This window comes from Schistocerca nitens, chromosome 8, assembly GCF_023898315.1.
Source record: "Schistocerca nitens isolate TAMUIC-IGC-003100 chromosome 8, iqSchNite1.1, whole genome shotgun sequence".
NCBI lineage: Eukaryota > Metazoa > Arthropoda > Insecta > Orthoptera > Acrididae > Schistocerca > Schistocerca nitens.
In genome coordinates, this window is record NC_064621.1 from 480,982,577 (window position 1) to 481,004,698 (window position 22,122).

At 38.8% G+C, this 22,122-nt stretch overlaps 1 protein-coding gene across 3 annotated transcripts in view; it reads left to right on the forward strand.

Annotated features, from left to right (window-relative positions):
* Positions 1-22,122, forward strand: part of LOC126199339 (pre-mRNA cleavage complex 2 protein Pcf11-like) — a 153,044-nt gene that overhangs the window by 36,995 nt on the left and 93,927 nt on the right. Inside the window, exons 3-7 of one of the 3 annotated variants that reach the window (XM_049936192.1) lie at positions 694-819; positions 1,930-2,433; positions 7,124-7,249; positions 15,962-16,036; positions 16,070-17,243. In XM_049936192.1, coding sequence (XP_049792149.1) covers positions 694-819; positions 1,930-2,433; positions 7,124-7,249; positions 15,962-16,036; positions 16,070-17,243 — 2,005 coding nt within the window. Of the gene's footprint in view, positions 1-693; positions 820-1,929; positions 2,434-7,123; positions 7,250-15,961; positions 17,244-22,122 lie in introns of all 3 variants that reach the window. The other 2 variants (XM_049936191.1, XM_049936193.1) reach the window with 2 other exon arrangements.

Sequence of the window (22,122 nt, forward strand, 5' to 3'; positions counted from 1 at the left end):
GCTTGTGGTGCTTTGTTTCCTTCATTTTTTTTTCCTGTTTTATGGAGACTGTGTGGTGTTACCATGTTTTGTGCAAATGAGTGTTACAGTGGAAGATATTTTGTCTTTGTCAAGAAATCTGAAGTAGGTGCAAACTAAATCAACTACATATTGGAATTGGACAGACTCGGTTTTGAGGGTTTATTACAAGAACATAATGTACATGCAGGGTGGTTTTTAAAGTATGTAAGCATACATCTTTTAAGGGCAAAATATGTAGTGAAATAAATTTAACATTCCAGAATTCATAAGTATTGCCTCTTGGTAAGTTTGACTGTTTCTTCATATCTTGGTTTGAACACTGGGTACTTATGAATACCTTTATGGCGCTTTGAGATTCTTTATTTGCTATTTGCAGTTATTCAGTTCGTTGAATAGTTTATGCACATTTGTTATATTCTGTCAAGGATTCTGCAGAAAACTAATGTATTCTGTAATAGGCACTTCTGTTTAATTTTCATACCAGTTTAGTGATAACTGTTAGGAAACTGAATTTTGGTCTGAGGTGGCTGCAGGCTGTGATCAGCCACCACCACAGAGCACAGCACAGCACTGTTGCACCAGGCCGTCAGGCGTCTCACGTCTCTGCTACGCGGGGTACTTTGACCGACACGTCGGTCAGCGGCCCCACACCACTTTGTTGTGTTCCTTTAGGTGCCGAGTGATATCAAGCTGCCTGTTCTCTATCTCATCGATTCCATCGTCAAGAATGTTGGACATGCCTACATTCCACTCTTCACCCAGAACATTGTATCAACATTCTGCAGCGTGTTTGAAAAGGTATGTATATTCCAAAAATATAAATTTCTCTGAGTGTTTGATAGTCTTTGGAAAACAATACTTTTCCTCAAATAGTTTTTCAATGTGTGTGAAAATCTTCAGTTTGAACTTGGTCCTATCTGATGGGCTTGTAGCTTCTGTCTCCAAAACGGCTTATGTATTTTTTTCTTTAAAAAATGTATCTTGATTTTTCCTGATAATAGTAATTTATTTTTAATACTAGGGACTTACAGTTTTCTTGAAATTGTTTTTCCTCTTACAAACTAACAGTGTAGTGAGGAGAGTGAGATTAACTTCCCTACTTATGGTATGGTTTCCTGGAGTGTCACTTGTACTGAAATCCTGATTCTGGGTAACGGAAAGCAGTTTCTGAACAAAATTAAGAAAAAGGGAATGAAGGTCAAGTTATTTAAATGTGGTCTAACATCTAAATTTGAGTAAAGTACCGTATGTGAAACAAGCACAAGAAAATTTGGATTTTTCTTTGTGATGTGTTAGTTTTACTTAACAAATTTTTTAAGTCTCCTGACAAATTATTGCTTTCTATTGTTTGTTGTGATTATGAAAACACACATTTTTAGTAATTATATTATACATGTATTTGTTTACAACCATTTATTCATAAAATTAGTTTTAACAACATAAAAAAATCGTAATTACTGTCTAGAAAGTCACTTGAATAAAAATTGTTATTGCAAGTATTTTTTCGCTCCAGTCATTCTTACTATGAAGAATATAACAATTTTTCTTTCATTAGGTGTAGGTAGTGCATATTTTAAGGTCAACTTCTGGTGGGCTAATTAAATGTAATGTAACATTTTGTTTTATGAGATTAAAGACAGCCATGATTGTCTGGGGTGTTCTTGCTTATGTTTGACTTCCACTACCTTTACAAGCTGTTGAATAGATTTATGAACTACAGACTCAGCTTTTTCACCATTTTCATTCACTTAACAATCTGTTCCAGGAAGCGATGCTTCTCTCTCTCTCTCTCTCTCTCTCTCTCTCTCTCTCTCTCAGGGAAGTTCCGCCATTTTATTATTTTTTTTTCCTGTTATTGTAAGTTAGCATCTAGATGAAAAGTCTCCATATCAGATATGGTTGCCACAGGTGGATGAGAAGACAAGAGCCCAGATGTTCAAGTTGCGCCAGACTTGGAATGATGTTTTTCCTGCCAAGAAGCTTTATGCTGTGGATCTGAGAGTCAGCTCAATCGATCCTGCTTGGCCTATCACTGCTCCAAAACCTACTAACTTGATACATATAAATCCAAGATTTCTGTCCAAAGTGGCACCGCAGTCTACAGGTGTTCCTGGTGCCGCTCCAGCTGTTCCTACCGTTGCCGCTGCTGCTGCAGTTAATGCTGCACCTGCTCCAGCTCTCAGGCCTTCTTCACACCCAGCCTTGCGAAGGCCTGCTGCTGTGTCAAGTACTGCTGCAGCTGCTGCTTCAGAAGCTGAAATGCGTGAACAGCTGCTGAAGAAACAAAAAGAGTTGTTGGAACTGCAGCAGCGAAAACTAGAACTGGAATTACTTCAGACAAAGGCAAAGTTAGAGGAGCAGCAAAAACAGCTGGAAAGACAAACAGGCAACTTGCATACAGACCAAGTTCAGGTCAGTTCACAATTTTTTTAAAAATTAACCAGGCATTATAATTCTCATATTTACCTTCACAGATGATTTAAGACTTAATTCTGCTATTTCAGCTAAAATATTTTTGCTGTTGTATATCATCACTTTTAGTAAAATGCAGGAGGATAGAAGTTACAGTGTTGAATGAAGCAGTGTTTGCTGTTTTTATGTAGTGAAATTGGACAGCAACGGCTTGGAAATTTTTGTGTTTTGATAAGTGATGTTTTCCATTTTTTATGGATGGAAAGTGTGGGATGCTAGTGTGTGTGTGTGTGTGTGTGTGTGTGTGTGTGTGTGTGTGCGCGCGCGCGCGCAATAACACTATGTTCACATTGTAATATAGCGCACTAAATATCTCTCATTCATGTGCATGCAGATAAATTTTCATTGAAAATTCTCTGTGAAGCCACTTCTGCTTAACTAGCATGGATGTTGTATGGCTGTATAAAAAATAATTTTAACATTATGGGACATAGCCCTGAGATTGGAAATGAGAAATGAAGTAGGGGAGAGTTGGACAAAGCCTGGTACGATAACTTAAAATTGATATAAAAAACATATCTATTAGCAATAGATCAACAAACCATAGTTTTTTAGGTTTATGATTTATTTGTTATCAACATTTTATTATGTTTTTATTTTAAAATTAACACACAATTTTTTTGTTCAGCAGGTGCAAAAACCCGGTTTTTACCCAATGCGGTGGGTAAAATCGGGTACACATTTAAATCAATACAAAACAATGTACACTATTGTAAAAGTTTTGTTGGAAACCTTTTAACTCAATACAAACTTCGAAATTGTCAATAAATGTCATAATTTAGACTCCTACAAGATCCTTTACTAAATATTTTGGCCAAAAGTACTTTAAAATCAATCTTATTAGGCCAATTTTACTTTATAAGGTAAATTGTCAGTTCATAACATTATAAAATAAACATAATTGGCATATTTAAAAAAAATCTCTAAATTTAATTATTAATTTTGAAGAACTGAACAAATTTTGCAAACGTAACTTAGCCCTAATCAACTAAGAACAGAACAGAAGTCACAAACAAATGTGCCATCTTCTTCGGCATTGGAGCATGCCTCATGTGCCCAACCATGATAGGAAATGCACTGAATGCATCCTCCTTTTGAATGAGACCGTGCATACAACTCGTTGCAAAATACGCAAGCTTCCTTAGGGTTGTCTTCGTCTGAAGAGCTGGAACTCTCATCAAACATCATCTTTGATTTTTTCGCCAGGCTACATGTTGTTGAGATTGATTGCTTCTCTACAGATTTTATCATTTTGGAATATTTGCCTTTCTGGAATTTTGTTTTAGGTCTACTAATAGACATAGGCCTACTAGGCTGGAAAAGTGTTCTTTTCAATTTTTTTTCCTCACTCTTGTTTCTTTTTTACTTCTTTTTGCAACTCATATCTGTATAGTGAAGAAGTGAGTATCACTGTTTTACCTTTTTTTCATATTGCTTTCATTGGTCTGTTGGTTCTCGCCTCCAAATTTAACTTTGGAGGAAGAGGCAATAACAGCTTAGGAGAGATGGATGGAAACGATGACCCTCCTGAAGGTCCAGCAACTTGTATATCTTTTGGGTTTTGCTGAAGAAATTTCTAGTTGGCCGCCATCAGCCCCTACTACCATGAGTTGTTCAGTGGGTTCTTCTTCTGGAATCTCTTCTGCTTCTAGGGATTGAGGTGTTTTTGGCATTTCTACCTCAGTTTCACCAGCTTGTACAGAGGTTTGCAAAAGTTGGTGAGGCACATCTTGAAGAGGTGCAGGCCGATCAGTGGTATCTGCCGGCGCAAACAGGTGATCTGAGAAAACGTGTCTGTTAAAGGGCTGAATACCAGTCTTTCCATAGCCTTTCTGGGTGGTGTGCATTACAGCTGCACGTGTAAAAGGACCTTTGAATAGATTTCCTATTTGGTAAATAGTTACCGGTCTACCAGGGTTTGAAATCATCCACTGTCTGACCTCATCAAGGGGTTAAGATAGTGGGTTGTGTGGGGGAGAAAGCACAAAATAATTACATTATGTTGCCTTGCTAATTCAATTAAATCGTTACTCTTAACATGAGAGCTGTGACCTTCCAACATTGGGAGGACAGGTTTTTCTTTTGAAGGATTTGCAAAATCTACAAACTGCTGAAACCATATCAAAAACAAATCTTTGTTTATCCAGCCACTCTCATGGTAAGCTGCGAATGCTCCAGGTGGTGCCTCATCCATCAGAATAGGGTTTTCCCTTTTCCTGGGGAATACAATCATCGGTGGCATGAAGTTTCCAGATGTACTCGTGCATATCTCAGCTGTGACTAAAACACCATGCTCAGCTGAAGAGATCGAGCCAACTTGTTTTTTACCCTTAAGGGCTAAAACTTTGGACGGTTTGTTGGGCACTGTCAAAATACCCGTCTCCTCAACATTGTATGTCTCTGTTGGTTTCATTTTATGCCGAGTAAGAATTGATTCCAATAGATCAAAGAAAGAGTTGATAACCACCTGATTGAATCCCTGTGCTCTAGCCAAAGAAGTTTTTTCTGGATGGATTCCTCAAAGAAAGTTGTGGATGTCTTTTCAGGAAACTATACATCCACTCTTTTCCAGCCATTTTTCTCAACTGTTAAGTGTTGGGCATCTGATTTTTTTTTTCCACAAGCCCAAATAAAAGTCTATGAAGATCATGTAGGGTGACTCCAAACAATCTTTCTTCAAGAAAAAGTATGTGGTTAACCAGCTCTCTTTCTTGTTCTTTGGAAAAAACAAGTTTTGTACTTGCCCAGTGATTTTGCTGAGGCTTCCTCCGAAGACAGATGTTGAAGATGAGCTTTCTTGACCCTATCCTCTAGTGTTGACTGTGGAACACCAAATGTTCTAGCAGCTTTCTTGTAACCCTTTCCTTGGGTTAAAACCTCCTCGCTTGCTGTAGTCATAGATTCCAAGCTCCAGCTCTGTCTCTGTGTCTTCTTCTGATAATTCCTGGGCATTGCTGACTGACAAACAAAACAAATTTTTTAAAAACCAGTTGAGGAATACAAGGATAGTGTTTAGATTAGGTTGGTCAAGCTATCCCAGTCAAGCAGTTTTTCAATGTTACTTTAAGAATTTGAACACGTTTCGAGAACCTGTAGGCCTACAGAAGATAGCTTGTTGAAACATTATGCTTATTTGTTCAAGAAATAATGTTAAAAAGCTTGAAAGCAATAATAACCTAATTTAAACAGTCAAATGAATGCACTTCAATTACGCAACACTTTAGTTACGTATTACTTCAGTTATGTATGTACTTAAATTATTTAGGTAGCCTACATAAGGCCTATTTGGTTAGGCCTATTTAACCAAATAGGCCTTATGTTCCTGTTGTGTATTTATGAAAGAGAATGACAGGCGTATATTTTTATTCTTATGTTTTTTATATTTATATTATCATGACCAGTAATAACAACTATCCCTCAGCTAAGTGTTTTTTTTTTTTGCTTTTCATTCAGCATGTTTTGACTAGTATTTCGCAATCAAAACAATAATGTTACATTACTTCTGAGGTGTGGGGCAAAACTGGGTACCACATAGTCGGTAAAACTGGGTACCCTGTTTGACCCCACATTTAGGTACCCGGTTTCACCCAACAGCGACTTGTTGACATGAAAATGGCGTCACTAGGTTATGTTTTGCTGTAGGTGTATGAAAAGAATGTCAAAATATGCAGTGAAATAAACTTAATCAAGGTATGCACTTATGTCTATCTTTAGACAATGTTATACTGCTTCCAACTCTTTAAACAAACAGAACAAAATTGAAAAATTTACAGCTTAAAACTTTCAAAATTCTTAGAAATAAGAAAACATGCTTCTCTGCTGCTGCTGTTCTCTCCACCTGCATGAAATGATTGCTGCTAGCAGTTCCAGTGTTCAGTGTTCAACTGCTAGATGGAAGCACCCGTCACAAAATTTGTGAGGTACCCAGTTTGACCCGCCTACCCGGTTTTGTCCGAATCTCCACTTCATATAAATTTTTCTGTTAACCCTTAACTCATGAGGTGACTTTTCTGTAATGTAGACCATGAGGTGGGGTCTCTAGGTCCCCTATGTTTAAGCTGAGATTTGAGGCAAAAGTAATTCGAAATTTTTAATTTAGGCAATGTAACATTTGTTTTTACTACTATTTAAGTGTTGTTTAAATGCTTCTAGGTTATTTTATTGCACTAAACAAAACCTGCAGCATTTTACTATTTATCAAACAAAAGCACATTATTTTGTGTGGTTCTTTTAAATTTTACATGTAAATAGACTGTTAGTCTATAAAACTAAATTCCAGGGTTTAAATTTGTGCATAAAAATTCCGCCTGATAGGTACAAAAAGAAAGTCTGTCAAATTGACATTCATTGCTGGGAACCACATTTTTATCACCACTTGGAACACATTTGATTTTAACAGACACTTTGTAAGTAAAAGCAGGTTCATTATAAATAGTAAGATGTGATAATGAGAATAATCACATACAATTTAAATATTTGATCAGGAAAGATTTTTTTTTCCCCCAAGGTATTGTTCCTGCTAATTTTAGGTAACGTTTTTTATGCTCTGGAGTACATAGTAATGTTCGAGAATTCACTATGTAAAGAAATAAATCCTAAATTCTAACAGAATAATTAATTGCTTTTGCAGCCAGTTGTGGCACCAGTTGGAAAAGATGCCTTAAGGTCGCATACTGGAGTTAATGATGGCAGACAGGTGGCAGTGGCTGCACCTGTTGTGAGCAGCACAGTAAATGAGAAACTACCATCTGGCAAGGTAACGCAATATTATTTTTGTCATAGTGTAGATTGTTCCCTGTCCTCTAGTAAAATGGTCTCTGTGTAAACAGAAAGATCATTAATAATAGTCAAAGTATAGATAGTGAGAAATGGACTTACACCAAGCCAAATAATGGTTTTATTTTTAGTATTTAAATACTTCTATTTTTGGGAAAGAGGGATAGATAGTGAAAGAAAGGTTCTTTTGTTTAAAAAAGTCATGATGTGATATGAGAATACAAAAGTAGAAGCAGGATGCATGGAATGAGATTAGACACAGTTGTCATGACAGCTGGACAAGAGAGGGGACAGCAGTAGTGAAAGGTTTCTGTAAGTGGCTATGATGCAGAAGGTGAAATGCAGGACACATCATTTCTCTCTTCATTCATAAATTTGATGACATTATGTATAATTTCACATTCCTAACTATGAAGTACTCTGCCTACACCTACTGACCGAATGCCTTCTTTTGCACAATACAGCTACAGTAAAATCCCACTTTTACACATTTCAAGGGACTTAAGAAAAATGTGGGAAATAACCTTTTAAGCTGTAAAAGTTATGTATGGGGTGCCCCCTTTCATTTTCGCACTTTATGTATATGTACATAAAAGGCATCAAAAGACTTGTCAGGAACTAGTTTTTATCTACTAAAGGTTTATTATGTAATAAAAACTGCTGATGTAAGTGGAACTGATAACTGTGTGAGAAGTAGGAATGTTTGACTCAATTTCATATGTCATAATCAATGTTTTTGAAAGCCTGCAGCTGTCATTTGTTATTTAAATAATGAAATAGTGCACAATTACGTATTTTTTTATGCTTAGCATGGCGCATTATGAGAATTTTTTCTCATTGTCAAGTGCAAATATGTACATAAGTGTTTTGTGTGGTGTTTGAATATGTGTTATTCTGCATTCTTGCACTGTAGTAATCTTTTTGAGATTATCAAGTACTGCGCCTCCTCAATTACATGGAAAATCACACAAACGCAAACTATCATTCACGTTGGTTCTTTGTGTAACATGTAAATACTGTGCTTCACAATGAGAATAAATTCTCGAAACACGTTTTGCTCACCATGAAGAAAATACATAACAGGTACTATATTTAAACTAAAAACAGTTCAGCAACACAAAGTGAATGACAGTGTCAACTAGCGCTACAAGTGGCCAAATGCTGAAACTTGTTAAATATGGTTCGACAAAGGTGCCACAATGATTACAAAAATCTCAAAACTGTGTTTGCAGAATAGAGACACTTTGGAAATGGTTGTAATTGGTCATGATATCTTTATTTGAACAAACCTACTCACTCTTATCAGCCACCAACCACACAAAGTAGAGTTTGGCAACGGTGGGAGATACAGTATGAATTGTTCCAACTTTTACACATTTACGGGTTCAAATCACCTGAGTAGAGTGCCCTGGTGTCAAGAACCTTAACACGTAGTATTTGTAAACACTACTGGATGGCCATATCATGCCAGCATCATTTTTTTCTCCACAAAACATTTTTTCGTAATGTGTAAATCACAGGAAAATTATAAATATGTTGAAGCAAAATTGAGTGCAAATTAACATTGTGGAAATAGGAAATTTGATGGAACAATAAAAAATGTCGTAAACGGCTTCTCTGTTATCTATACTTCCTACACTGAGGCACAACACTTATTTAGTGGTCAAACAAGGATTTTGAAAGTTACCTCCTGTGTGGTACCATATTACTCGAATCTATGCCGCACATTTTTCCAGTTTTTGTAATCCAAAAAACCGCCTGCGGCTTAGAATAGAGTGCAAAGTAAGCGGAAGTTCTGAAAAATGTTGGTAGGTGCCACCACAACTAACTTCTGCCGCCGAATATATGTAGCGCTACACAGGGATGCTTTGCAGGCATGAGGATAAATACTTGCACCAAAACCTCTGCGTTAGCAAATAAATTAAAAGAAAAGGTAGAAGAATGTAAACGTTATGCTGTGTATTCTTTCGTGTTTGCTGCTATCTCATCTCAATCCTGTCTGCCCAATAAACTACAAAACTAGAGTGAGACAACAGCAAACGCGGAAGAATATACATATCATGTCACGTTTATATTCGTATTGTTCTTATGGTGAATAGTGATACAGTCAGAAATGAAGCACCGCAACTGACTAGATTTTTAAATCTAAAATGTCTCTAATTTCTGTGCAGAATGTAGTGTACTAAAGAGGTGTCTGCAAAGATTTTCAAACGGAGACAAATGTTCACTAAACTCTCGTTCAGAACATCTTCTGTCATACACAGTCTATCATTTGGTTCTTGTTTGATCATTATCAAAGAAAGCAGCAGTGTAAGTAACAACAAATAGCAGTCTATTGCTTTTGTTTAGCTTATGAGAACATTCCTCTCTTTTTTTAATTGTAAGCGGCGGTAGCACGCACAAAAGCAAGCCTGCTGAGAGTGCACTGCCTGACGGAGTGCCTGACACATAGCAATGGCTACTTGGTAAACCTTAACTGTTAAGCTTATGACTGGAACCAAACTATTGTAGCTGTATCTTCATCCTTTCGACCTAAATTGTGTCTCATGCTACAATGGACCAACTTTGCTTCGATTTGGAGGTACGGTCTAAAACTTTTCTCTACCCTTGAATTTTGAGGCTCAAATTTCAGGGTACATTTTTTTTTTCCCTTGATTTCAAGTCTCATTTTTCAGGTGCGTCTCAGATTCGAGTAAATACGGTACTCTTCCTACAGATAGTCTCAATGAATCTGACGTCTGCCTTTCGTACAGTTAGTTTTCTGTGTGACAGCTATGTAATCAAAATAGTGTCTTTCTGCTTATTTATGCACAATATGATAAGTTTGTTTATATGGATTGTCAGCTGCCAATCAAAGTTTTGATTCGCTGCAGTTATTATTGTATTGTGCTACAATTTTGCAGCTACTTTTCTATACACATCATCATCTGCGAGCAGCGTGTTGGAACTTGCGATAAAACCCACTAGATCATATACAAGGTGTTCAAAAAGTCTCGCCGCAGTGCCGTGTGACTGTTAGCCGCGCATGCCGTATTGATTGTTTACCTGCCTGGGTTACTTCCCTTTAAGTGGCTTCTCCCAATATTCCACTCTCTCATTTATCTCAGTCAGCGTCAGTAGTATCGTTGGTGTGTGTCGTTACGTGTTGACACGAATTTTTAAGTTTAGTTCCTTTGTTCGTTTGTTTCGTTTTTGTCATTGTTAAAATGCTAGCCTTTGAAGAATGCCTGTTTTTAGTTGAACAAGTGTTCAAAACTGGTGGTAAATACACAGTTTCAGTTCGTCAAACATTTAATTCAGCTTTCCTGGAGACAACACTCCCACATCACAATAATGTGCGAGATTTGATTAACAAATTTCGAAGTATGGTTTCAGTGACAGATGCACCGATAAGTGGTCATCCTAGCGTTTTGTCTGAGGATAAACTACTCTATATTTTCGACAAAATGTCAATGAGTCCGAACAAATCAGTAAGAAAACTCGCTGAGGAAATCAATGTTAGTGTCGGAATGGCCCACACAGGAAAAAAATTAGAACTTGCCCTATACAAAGTGAGTCATGCAAGAACTGAAAAATACTGATCATGGCAAGAAACTGCATTATTGTCAATGGTTCAAAAATTTCCTTCAACAAAATGGAAGGGATATTCTTAATGAAACGTTTTTCACTGATGAGGCGTGGTTTCATTTATCCGGGTACATGGACTCGCAAAATTCTCTTCTGTGGAGCACTGCAAATCCATTATGTATTCATGAGGAATCACTTCATTATGTGAAAATAAGAGTTTGGATTGCAATTTCTAGACATCGGATTGTGGGTCCCAAATTTTTCAACAAAGCAGTAAACGCAGTTTCATTTCGGTATATTCACTGCGGCATATGGCACGCGCGGCTAACAATCATACGGCACTGCAGAGAGACTTTTTGAACACCCCGCGTATAAAATTTATTGTGAACAACAATGGCCCTGTAACACTTAAAAATATTGCGTATGCACGAAGCTACTGGTTTTCCAAAAGGTTTCTCTCTGTTAAAAATGACGTACTGTGCTCTATTTGCTAGAAACTTTACAGTTGAATTACAAAGCCAGTCTGATAATGTATATGCGGAACTGTATGGAACACCTGCCATTTGACGAGAAATGTGACGTCAGCCAGTGCATCAGTATCTACAGCCTTGTGTGTGTGGCCGATGAAGAGCAAGCTGCATTTCACATGTTGTTTCTTATTGAGGAGATTTTCAGTCTCCAGAAATACCATTATATGCAAGTATAAAGTATGTACCAAAATTCTAAAATAGATTGACTTTAGCGATGTAGGCCTATAGTTATGTGCAACAGTTTACTCTTCTTGGAAGCAAAAATTACCTGTACATTTTTCCAAATGTTTTAAACACTTCATTCCTCCAGCGATATGTAAAAAATGGTGTGCTGAAAATTTATCTCTCTGAATTTTTTATATGAAAATATTAAAGCTTTTTAAATAAAACAAATGTTGTTAACACTCTACTTCTATATTGTTCATGTATCCATATTTATTTCTTAACATAGTCACCCTTGTGACAAACTCATTTCTCCCAGTGAGAGTTGATGCTGTCATGTAGAATTTTTGACTTTGTTGATGGAACAACCACCTCACCTCTGCCTGCAATGCTTCATCACTATCAAAATGAAGTTCTCGAAATTGTTATTCAAGTTTTGGAAGCATATGAAAATTGAATGGGACTAAGTTGGAACTGTATGGATAATTGATGACTGTGAACCAGAGGCATTGGATTGTGAATATGTCACAGCACTTGTGTAGTCTGGCATTGTTGGGCTGAAGGAGAAGGTGCTCCTTGTTGGATCAACTTTTTGAATTTGGGCCTTGATTGCAGCACATTGTTCCTCATGCACTGACAGAGTTAAATTACACACCACCATGTTACATGCTACTAGTCGGAGCCCTCTAGCAGTGGCCGAGGGCTACAAATATGCAGGTATTAAGAATAGAGATTTAGAATGTTTACAATATTTGTTTTATTTCCCCATTTTGATGTAAAAATTCAGCAGCATTACTTCCCAACACGCCCTCATAGATTACTGCTAGTAGAGGGGCAAGTCCTTTTGAATACTCTTATGAAGAACCTATTTTAGGTGTCCCATCGGGACCAGTAGCCTTTCGTTGGTTGAGCGATTTTAGTTAATTGTCCCATACCCTTATAGGACATTCTTGGTATTCGTGCATCAGGTAAAAGGAGGAACCATAGTACAATCTTCCTCAGTTAAAAGATTTTGTAAAATGGAATTTAATTTGTCATTCCCAGTACCGCCCGCAGCTCATGGTCTTGCGTAGCGTTCTCGCCTCCCGAGCACGGGGTCTCGAGTTCAGATTCCTAGCAGGGTCAGGGCAGATTCCTAGCAGGGTCAGGGATTTTCACCCGCCCTGAGATGACTGGGTGTTGTGTCATCGTCATCATCAGCATCTTCATCTTCATCATCCATCCCCATTACGGTCGGAGGAAGGCAACGGCAAAGCACCTCCATTAGGACCTTGCCTAGTACGATGGTGCGTCTCCTGCATCGTTCCCCTATGCTCTGTCAAGAAGCATGGAACGTCATTTCCATCTCCATCCTCGGTACCAGAATGGCCACTGAGTCACTGGATAGACCTCGATCTGTGCACTAACATAATGTAACATGGAAAGTTCTTAAGATTTTTCTGTGAGATATGTAGATATGCTATTACTTTCAAATTCATCCTCTCCACCCTGCTCCAAACCAGAGGAACTGTGATCAGTTGTGCTAAACACTATCTCAGCTTTCATCTTGTATGCTGGGCTGTCTGTCTTCAGCGAATCAGCCATCACACATATAGTGGTCAGAAACAGTCTGAAAAGCTTGTAAGGGGGGTACAGGGTAGGTTGTGTAGAGAGATAATTGTTAAGAAAAAAATTTGATATATTGTGCCATTTCAGAGTTAATTATCATGGAAGTTAGTCAATCAGGGTGTTCTTTGCGCAAATTCAAGTGACCCGCCAGATACCATTAGTGTCAGTTGTTCTCACAACGATAGGGCACAAGGCTGCTCAGCCTTAGGCTTGGGTTTGATCCTTACTACTGTCCCATGTCCAATTTTTATATTTCTCTTGTTGTTTTTAAGAAACCAAACCTTGAACATATTTGATGTCACTGTCTGTGGCAGGCTGCTTGAATTTGCATGTGTAACAGCTTGATTGGCTAACTTCATTGATAATTAACTCTGAAACAGGGCAATATATCGCACTTTTTTCTTAACAATTATTTCTCAGCACAACCTACTCTGCAGTACACTTAAAAGCTTTACAGGTTGTTTCTAACCACTTGGTATAGGAGCCGAGAATGGCCTCCAAACCCATATGCGGACATGGGGTAATGATTGCAGCCAGTTGCACCCTGTGCTCTCACAAGGGAACCTCCCCATCGCACCCCCCTCAGATTTAGTTATAAGTTGGCACAGTGGATAGGCCTTGATAAACTGAACACAGATCAATTGAGAAAACAGGAAGAAGTTGTGTGGAACTGTGAAAAAATAAGCAAAATATACAAACTGAGTAGTCCATGGGCCACATAGGCAACATAATGGACGATCTGAGCACAGGAGCGGCGTGGTCCCGTGGTAGCGTGAGCTGCTGCGGAACGAGAGGTCCTTGGTTCAAGTCTTCACTCGAGTGAAAATTTTACTTTCTTTATTTTTGCATAGTTATTATCTGTCAGTTCGTTCATTGACGTCTCTGTTCACTGTAATAAGTTCAGTATCTGTGTTTTGCGACCGCATCGCAAAACCGTGCGATTAGTAGACGAAAGGATGTGCCTCTCCAATGGGAACCAAAAACATTTGATCGCAAGGTCACACGTCAACCGATTCCTCCACAGGAAAACACATCTGATATATTCTATACGACACTGGTGACTGCATGTACGTCACATGACAGGAATATGTTGTCGACCCACCTAACTTGTACACTTGGCGAATGGGTAGGTAAAAAGATTCTTCTACCTAGCCCGATTTAGGTTTTCTTGTGGATGTGATAATCACTCCCAAAAAAGTGATGAAAACATAAGAGTTTGTCACATAAACTGAAAATAAAAAATTAAACTTTTCACTCGATGGAAGATTTGAACCAAGGACCTTTCGTTCCGCAGCTGTTCATGTTATCACGAGACCACGGCGCTCCTGCGATCCCAATATCCTTGATATTGCCTATCTTCCCATGAACTACTCAGTTTTTATATTTTGCTTATTTTTTCACAGTTCCACACAACTTCTTCCTGTTTTCTCAGTTGATCTGTGTTCAGTTTTTCAAGGCCTATCCACTGTGCCAACTTATAACTAAATCTGAGGGGGGTGCGATGGGGAGGTTCCCTTGTCAGTAGCTGCTTGGACCCACATTTGGGAGAGTGGGAGCCCAGACCGCATTTGGCCTTCCAGATTTAGGTATTAGCAGTTTCCCTAAATTGATTGAAGTGATTGTCAGGAGGATTCTTTGAAAGGGCACAGCCTGTTTACTTCCTTGTGCTTCTTCAACCCTAACTAACATTTCATTGCTATTGATTGTCAACAGAGCGTCATCTGCATTTTGGATGTGACCCTCCAAACATTTCGGCAAGTTATTGCGTGGGCTCAGGGCTTCCATGCCAAATTGCCTACTTTTCCCTGAGGGGCTCCAACACCCAGTGCTAGTGACAAGCAATACTAGTCCTGTGCTCTTGTATGGATATTTCAGAGGGATAAGCCACAGTCCCAACAGATGAAGGCCCTGTACTGGCTCGGGTGTAAGCCTATCAATTAGCAAGGCCACAAGTATGTTTCTACGATGTTAATGGACATTGCATCGTCTTCCACCCAGTGTGAGCAGGCCATTGATATTTGTAGAGCTGAGTGTGAACCGACCATGTCTGGTGTACTGAAGGTGATCAAAGAGGCTAGCAGGTGATGAGGTTCCACAGCCTTAGCCACAAGTGCCTCAAGGCAACCACAGCCTAGAGTAGCAGTCTGAAGCCTGCCGTCTGTGAACAATGCAACTGTTTTTGGATACTGATAAATTCACCTTGGATGTATACACAAGAGGCACAGTCTCTATTCATACTTACCTTGTTCAACTATCCAGTGAGGAATAATCTGTCTTCCAAGCAGTCACTAAATATAATTTAAGTAGCACTGCTATACTTCTCCATACTATTACTACTACAAAGTTGGCTTGTATCCACTTACACTCACTAAATATGCAAATGCTTGGAAAAAAAATAATAAACACTACGAAACACACACACACACACACACACACACACACACACAGTAATAATTGTGTACATCTTCTCAGAAGTTTATTAGAAAAAGACTAGACTAAACACTACATAGGAACACTGCTGCCACTGGCAAGATATGCAAACACTTGGTAAGGCTATACTTTTTTTTTTAATAATCTTTGCTTGTCTCATTTGTCGTGAACTGTATCCATTTGTTGTTTTATTTCTAAAATGTGGAACACACTTCCTGCCTTATCACCATGCAACACATTTTGGACCGCCGAATACAACTTTCGTTTTATTTGTTATCATGCAGTATTCTGGTTTAAGTTATTGTCTTCTAGTCACTCATCAGCAAGTCTGCACTTATACTTAAAATTTACTGTAAGATAATATTACCACTCTTCAGATTTATTCTTTTTTGCAGCTACCGCGCAACAAGACTTCCACACTTCCACGGCAGTCACGAGATCCACGACTAGCACGAACACGTGGTGGTACAGCTGCTGCAGCAGCAGCAGCAGCAGCAGCAGCTGCTGCTGCTGCTTCCACTGCTGGTGTCCCTCTTTCCACTGCACCTGATAGTGGAGCTCTCACTTCCTCACAACGTAATATTAAGGAATCCCGTCTTGTACGAAAAGATCCACGGCTAGAAGTAAGACAGCCGTCTCCTTCCACTTCTGCCAGTCAGTTGGATGTTAAACAACCTTTAGATGCGGTGGTGCCAACTCCAGCTCCCCAGCGACACCGTGGGTCCCGTGTACCTGTTTCAGCTGTAGTTGCAAATGGCCGTGATTCAGCAAGTCGAACAGCCACTGTTACCAGAGCTGAATCTCCAGCATCGCTTGTTGTATCAAACGTAGCAGAGAAAAATGTCTCTACAACAGCCAGCCGTCCATCTCCAAAGAAACGGGAGAGGGAAAGAGAGAAGGAAAAAGAGAGAGAAAGAGACAAGGAAAAAGAGAGGGAAAGAGAGAAAGAAAAAGAGAGAGAAAAAGAAAAGGAAAAAGAACGTGAAAAGGAAAAGGAGAGGGAGCGAGAACGAGAAAAAGAAAGGGAGAAGGAGCGAGAGAAGGAAAGGGAGAGGGAGCGAGAACGAGTGGAAAGGGAGCGAGAACGAGAGAAGGAAAGGGAGCGAGAGCGAGAACGGGAGAAGGAGAGGGAACGAGAACGGGAGAAGGAACGAGAACGAGAGGAGAGGGAGCGAGAGAAGGAAAGGGAGCGTGAACGAGAGAGAGAGCGAGAGAAGGAGAGGGAGCGGGAGCGAGAGCGAGAGAAGGAGAGGGAGCGAGAACGAGAGAAGGAGAGGGAGAGGGATCGAGAACGAGAGAAGGAGCGGGAGAGACAAAAAGAGAAGGACCGAGGGAAGGATCATGAAGTTGACATCAGTAGGATGGTGCCGCCAAGAGGAAACAGATTGAGACAAACTTCTCCACGAAATTCCGGCCCTGTTCCTGAACTTCCTGAACCTGACGTTATATCTTCTCCCTCGCCACCTTCACCACCACGTATTAGTGTTCCAGCAGTCTCAAGTCCTGTGACTACTATATTCAAAGATGTGAAATCACCACGCAAAGGACGCAGTTTTCGTAAGAGACGTGAAGGCTCGATGTCACCTTCACCTCCAGGAGCTCAGCCATCTTCAGCTGATGTTGATCTTCGTGGACCACCTCCTGATAAAGTGTCTAGGCTTTCTCTCTCTCCTAAATGTAAGTTCACACAAATCCTTTTATCTATTTACAGAAAGCAATATTTCTTTGATGCAATAGATTAAGAGAGCTGCATTGTGCTATCAAAGAGAATGTGTGGTTTCTTTGACATTTTAAATGTTGTTACCAGTGCCCTAATTAGAAGAAGCTCACCGTATAACAGACACAGCTCCGTACTAGTATGACATATGAAAGCATAATACAGAGATAAAGAGTCAGTGTCAAGGGTGAAGGTTCAGCCACTCTTTTGATTCCCCATTGTTGTATGCAGATCAGCATGAAAATCATGTGGGGGTAGATAACATTGTCTTAGGGTCAGCCAGTTGAGCCTTCTAGAAGCCCATACAAACCACACCCCCAGTCCTCTAGTACATAGAATCTACTAGAATTTCAAGTCATAGCCTGATCAAGGAGATCGTGCCTTCTCATCATCTTAGATTTTGTCTAAATTTCTGCTACATGTAGGTCTTGCAAAGAAGTGAAAGTGAGGGAAATCGGAGCTCCAGATGGGCAGGTGTTTAAAAAAAAACTTTTTTTGGCTTGGGGCGGGTGAAGCATGAGTCATTTATGTTAGCGTAGTTTCCGGTCAGCTGTTGGCACAGTGGAAAAAGTGTAGGATTGTAAAGGAAGCATTGTGAAGTCAATTCCCCGTGTGGAAACTTTTTTAATTTCTAGTTCGTATGTTACTTGCTCTGAAAATTACCATAAATAATGCTCCATATATTGTATTTATTACTATTTTCATAAAAGGCATGAAATGAAGATGTGAAGGAAAATTTGATATTGCAAATAAATTTCCAGGCAGAGATTGCAAGGTATACATAAAAACTTTAATGGTTTTACAGATGACGATTTACAAGTGCTGTGGTTATAATTTGCAGAGTACTAGTGGACACTGTAAGCTTAACCCTTTCATAAAAATACAGGGTGAGTCACGAGGTTTTCCCCCCGGAGGGTATTCCTTAGGTTATTTGGAACAAAAAATGCAAATAAAGTAATGGGATCAGATCCACAATTAAGGAGACACAGTAATTGAAAAACTCAGGAAAAAGCAGAAAAAACTTTTATGATTTCACTATAAAAAATGCATACAATTTTGTAGCAGTCTCTTGCATTCAGAGTGGATTTAGAGCAAGTGTTCGAAATTTCCTCCCTGCATTTGAAGACAAAGATTCACATGGGAGTGAATCGCGCAAGTAGCATTTCAGAATTTCACGTGCTTGTTCCTTATTGACATTGTGACATCAAAAATGCGTTGCATCAATTCTTCTCATGATTCCACTTCAACTTCATACATAATGTCTTTCATCCACTCCCAGTTGCAGTAATCTAGGGGTGTTAAATCTGGGGATCTTGCAGGCCAGTTGATAGGGCCACACGACCAATTCATTGATGTGCGAATTGCTGGTTAAGATAAGCTGTTACCACACGGTGGGAGTGTGCAGGTGCCCCATCTTATTGGACGTACATGTGGCGTCTTGTTTCCAGAGGAACATCTTCAAGAAGCTGTGGTAAGTCTTGTCGTAAAAAGTTACCGCACATCTGACCATTTAAATTTCTTGGGAGAATAAACGGCTCCAGTAACTGGTCACACACATGACACAGAATCGGCATTGAAATTGAGATACTACTATGACATGGAGATTTTAGTCTGCCTAGACATGCATGTTGTTGATACCATCTCCTGTAAAGGTTGCCTCATCACTGAACATTATTAAGTGATAGAGCTGCCAATTTCTATTTAACCAGTTACAAAAGTGCAAATGGTTGGCACAATCATGTGTGTCTAATTGGTGAACTTTCTACACATGAAAAAGATACAGTCCATTCTCATGAGGAATCCTACATACCTTAGATTGTGAAACGTTCAATCTCGTAGCTAGGCGCCTTGTACTTGAACGAGGACGTCGTTCTACTGAATTAAGAGTGTTTTTCTCTTCTTGAACGTCACAGTGTGTTTCGGAGTGAATATGAATACTGGGAAGAGTACCAGTTTCTAGCAGTGTTCGAAATGTGCTACTGAGTTTTTGGCACTCGGAATCCTACGATTAGTGTACCGATAGTGATATTCGGCAACAGCAGCTAAAATGTACACTCTCTCTCCATACTCCTGCAATGAAAACTTCAATGGCATTGCAAAGTGTACTGTACACAGGAGGACAATAACAGTAAACAGTGACTGCAGTATCAACAATGTGGCTGTTATGCGCTTGTCTGCCTAAGACTGATCGTGTGTCCTGTGAACACAAGCTCCATACACCATGTGGCATGTTTCGGAACTATGTTGTAGCTCCTTTATTATGGATCTGATCACATTACTTTATTTACATTTTTTGTTTCAAATAAACCAGGGAATAACCTTCAGCAATCTGGGAAAACCTCGTGAGTCACCCTGTATATTTGCAATCCCATACTTACCTGTGCCTTTCATTTTCATGCTTTTTATGAAAATATTAATAAATATGATAATTGAGCTATATGTGTGTTTATTTGCAGTGTAAATAATGTAAAAATTGAAAATAAAAATTTTCCCATGTAAGGGGTAGACTTCACAACCTTTCCAATACCGTTCTGTACTCTTTATGTTGAGTCAGTTGCTTCCTGGAAACTATTCTTAACATAAATGGTTCAAGTCTTCCCTGACCTGAGCCAGAAATGCTGTTCTCTTTCTGCGGCTCACACTTCCATCACTTTCATTTCTGGCCAAGCCGTGCGTATACAATAAATCTGGATGACATCAGTGGTAACAAGTAGGTGCAGTCCCCTTGTAACACTTAACTATTTGAAAAACCTCATTCAGAATTAACAACTCTAAAACAAGTTTAGTCAACTTTTAAATCTGTATGAAAAATATTCATAATGTTTTCTTATAATTTAAAGTCTTTAATAAATTTAAAAGTACATATGTTCATACACCTTTTGGAGCGGCTGCTCTGCATAGCCTTCAACTTCACAACTTAACCTGCACAGATCTGATATTACTGAATTTAATCATTAGTAGGTGGTTTAACAAGTACTTTTTATCAATAGGAGTCAAAATAATGAAAGGCTTAATATGTGTGTTCATTATAGATGTGAGTTAGTTAATACAGAGCTGAACCTTAACTCAGAGCTTGAATTAACAAATGTTGGTGAGCAAGCTTAGGCTCCTTCCAACTTAAATATCAGTTGTAGCTTTATAACACTGTTAATCATTTTGGCAAAAATTTTCCATTTAAGTCATACTGTCATGCCAAAGGTGGCTAATAGTTTGATATAGCCACTCAAGCTGTAATCTTATTTAAAATTATAATAGTAATGGAGTAGTTCTGTGTTGTTTGCTTTGTCTGTAAGGAATATTTGATGATTATCTTTCTTTAATTTAAAAAAAAAAATATTTTGCATTGTTCTTGCTTTGGTGCTAATTAAAGCATTTGAAATACCCCTTCTTAACAGAATCTGGATAGCAGACAATTGTTTGTTTCTGAATGAATAACTGTGATAAAACTTTGAAGTCTGTCATATTCACGTAAATGAGATGCTGGTACCATTTTTTAAAAACTGTTAGTTACAATCACTCAGACCATCAACAGGTTTCAGATTATGCCGATTCAGCATCATAACTGGTACTGTGTTGTCACTATTAAAGTATAACCTTTGGGATTCTTTGAAAGGTGTAACCAAATAAGAGATACACAACATAACAATGGGGTAGTCATATGGTATCAGTCACAAATTGGGAACAATGGAGCTCATCACAAGTCATACCCATTATTGCCATCAAGGATTAAGTGACATGTACAATTACTTGAATGTAGATGTCAGTGCCATACGAAAAGTGTACCAGCATTGACACCTGTGTTTATGGAATGCCTGTTTGGGTTATATGTATAATATTATTATGAGCATCTCAAATTATAGTTGTTAATGCCAGAGTATATTAGTAGAAATCAGTTGCCCACACATCTTAATCATGAACTAAGAGTTGGTTGAAACCCGCAATAAACAAGTGGGGACTTCATTAACATCAGTAAAATATATCGGAAAGACACCCAGAAGGAGTGTTTATATAACAATAAACAGAAGCATTAACTGTTGAAAGGTCCACTGTGAACTAAATAGACAAGGGTAGCCAAGGTTGGTGGATTTAGATTAATAAATGAATGTTTCAGCAGAATGACAGATTAACACCCTGGATGCACAGTCATTCAAAGATAGCCCAAACTTGATAACATGGAAATGCAGTGAGAATATAGTAGTAGTAGCAGCAGCAGCGGCAGCAAGCGGTAACTTTAATATGCCCATTATCAACTGAGAAAACTATGCGTACATTACTGGCAGTAAGAGCGAACAGTCCTGCAAAATAATACTGAAACCATTGTCTGACAATTACCATGTGCAACTAGCCCAACAAACCGCAAATGAAATAATTGTTTTAGACCTAATGGTAAATAATTGTTTTAGACCTATTGGTTATAAACAAGCCCAAGGTTTTCAAGAGTATCACTATTGAGGCAGGGTTTAATGATCATGGTGCCTTTGCAGGAACCATGGTCAGCAAAGGCAAAAGAGTCATCAAGAAAGCTAGGTGAGTATCTGTGTTTGGTTGAACTGATAACCTCATCTTGATTGAAGTATGAGCTGACATTGCCTAGTTCAGATCTGGCAAACACAGAACAATTGTGGTTAAAGCTGAAAATTGATATAAACTGCTGCCTGGATAATTGGGTTCCAAATAAAGTAATCAAATCCCCACCCTGATTTAATGTTACCATCCAGAGATTGTCATGAAAACACACTACGACACTCTTGCTGCAAGAGAGATGCAGTGAATCTGATGGAGAAAAGTTACTTGCAACTCTTACATCCATAAGTTGGGGTCAAGTGTGGAACCTACAGT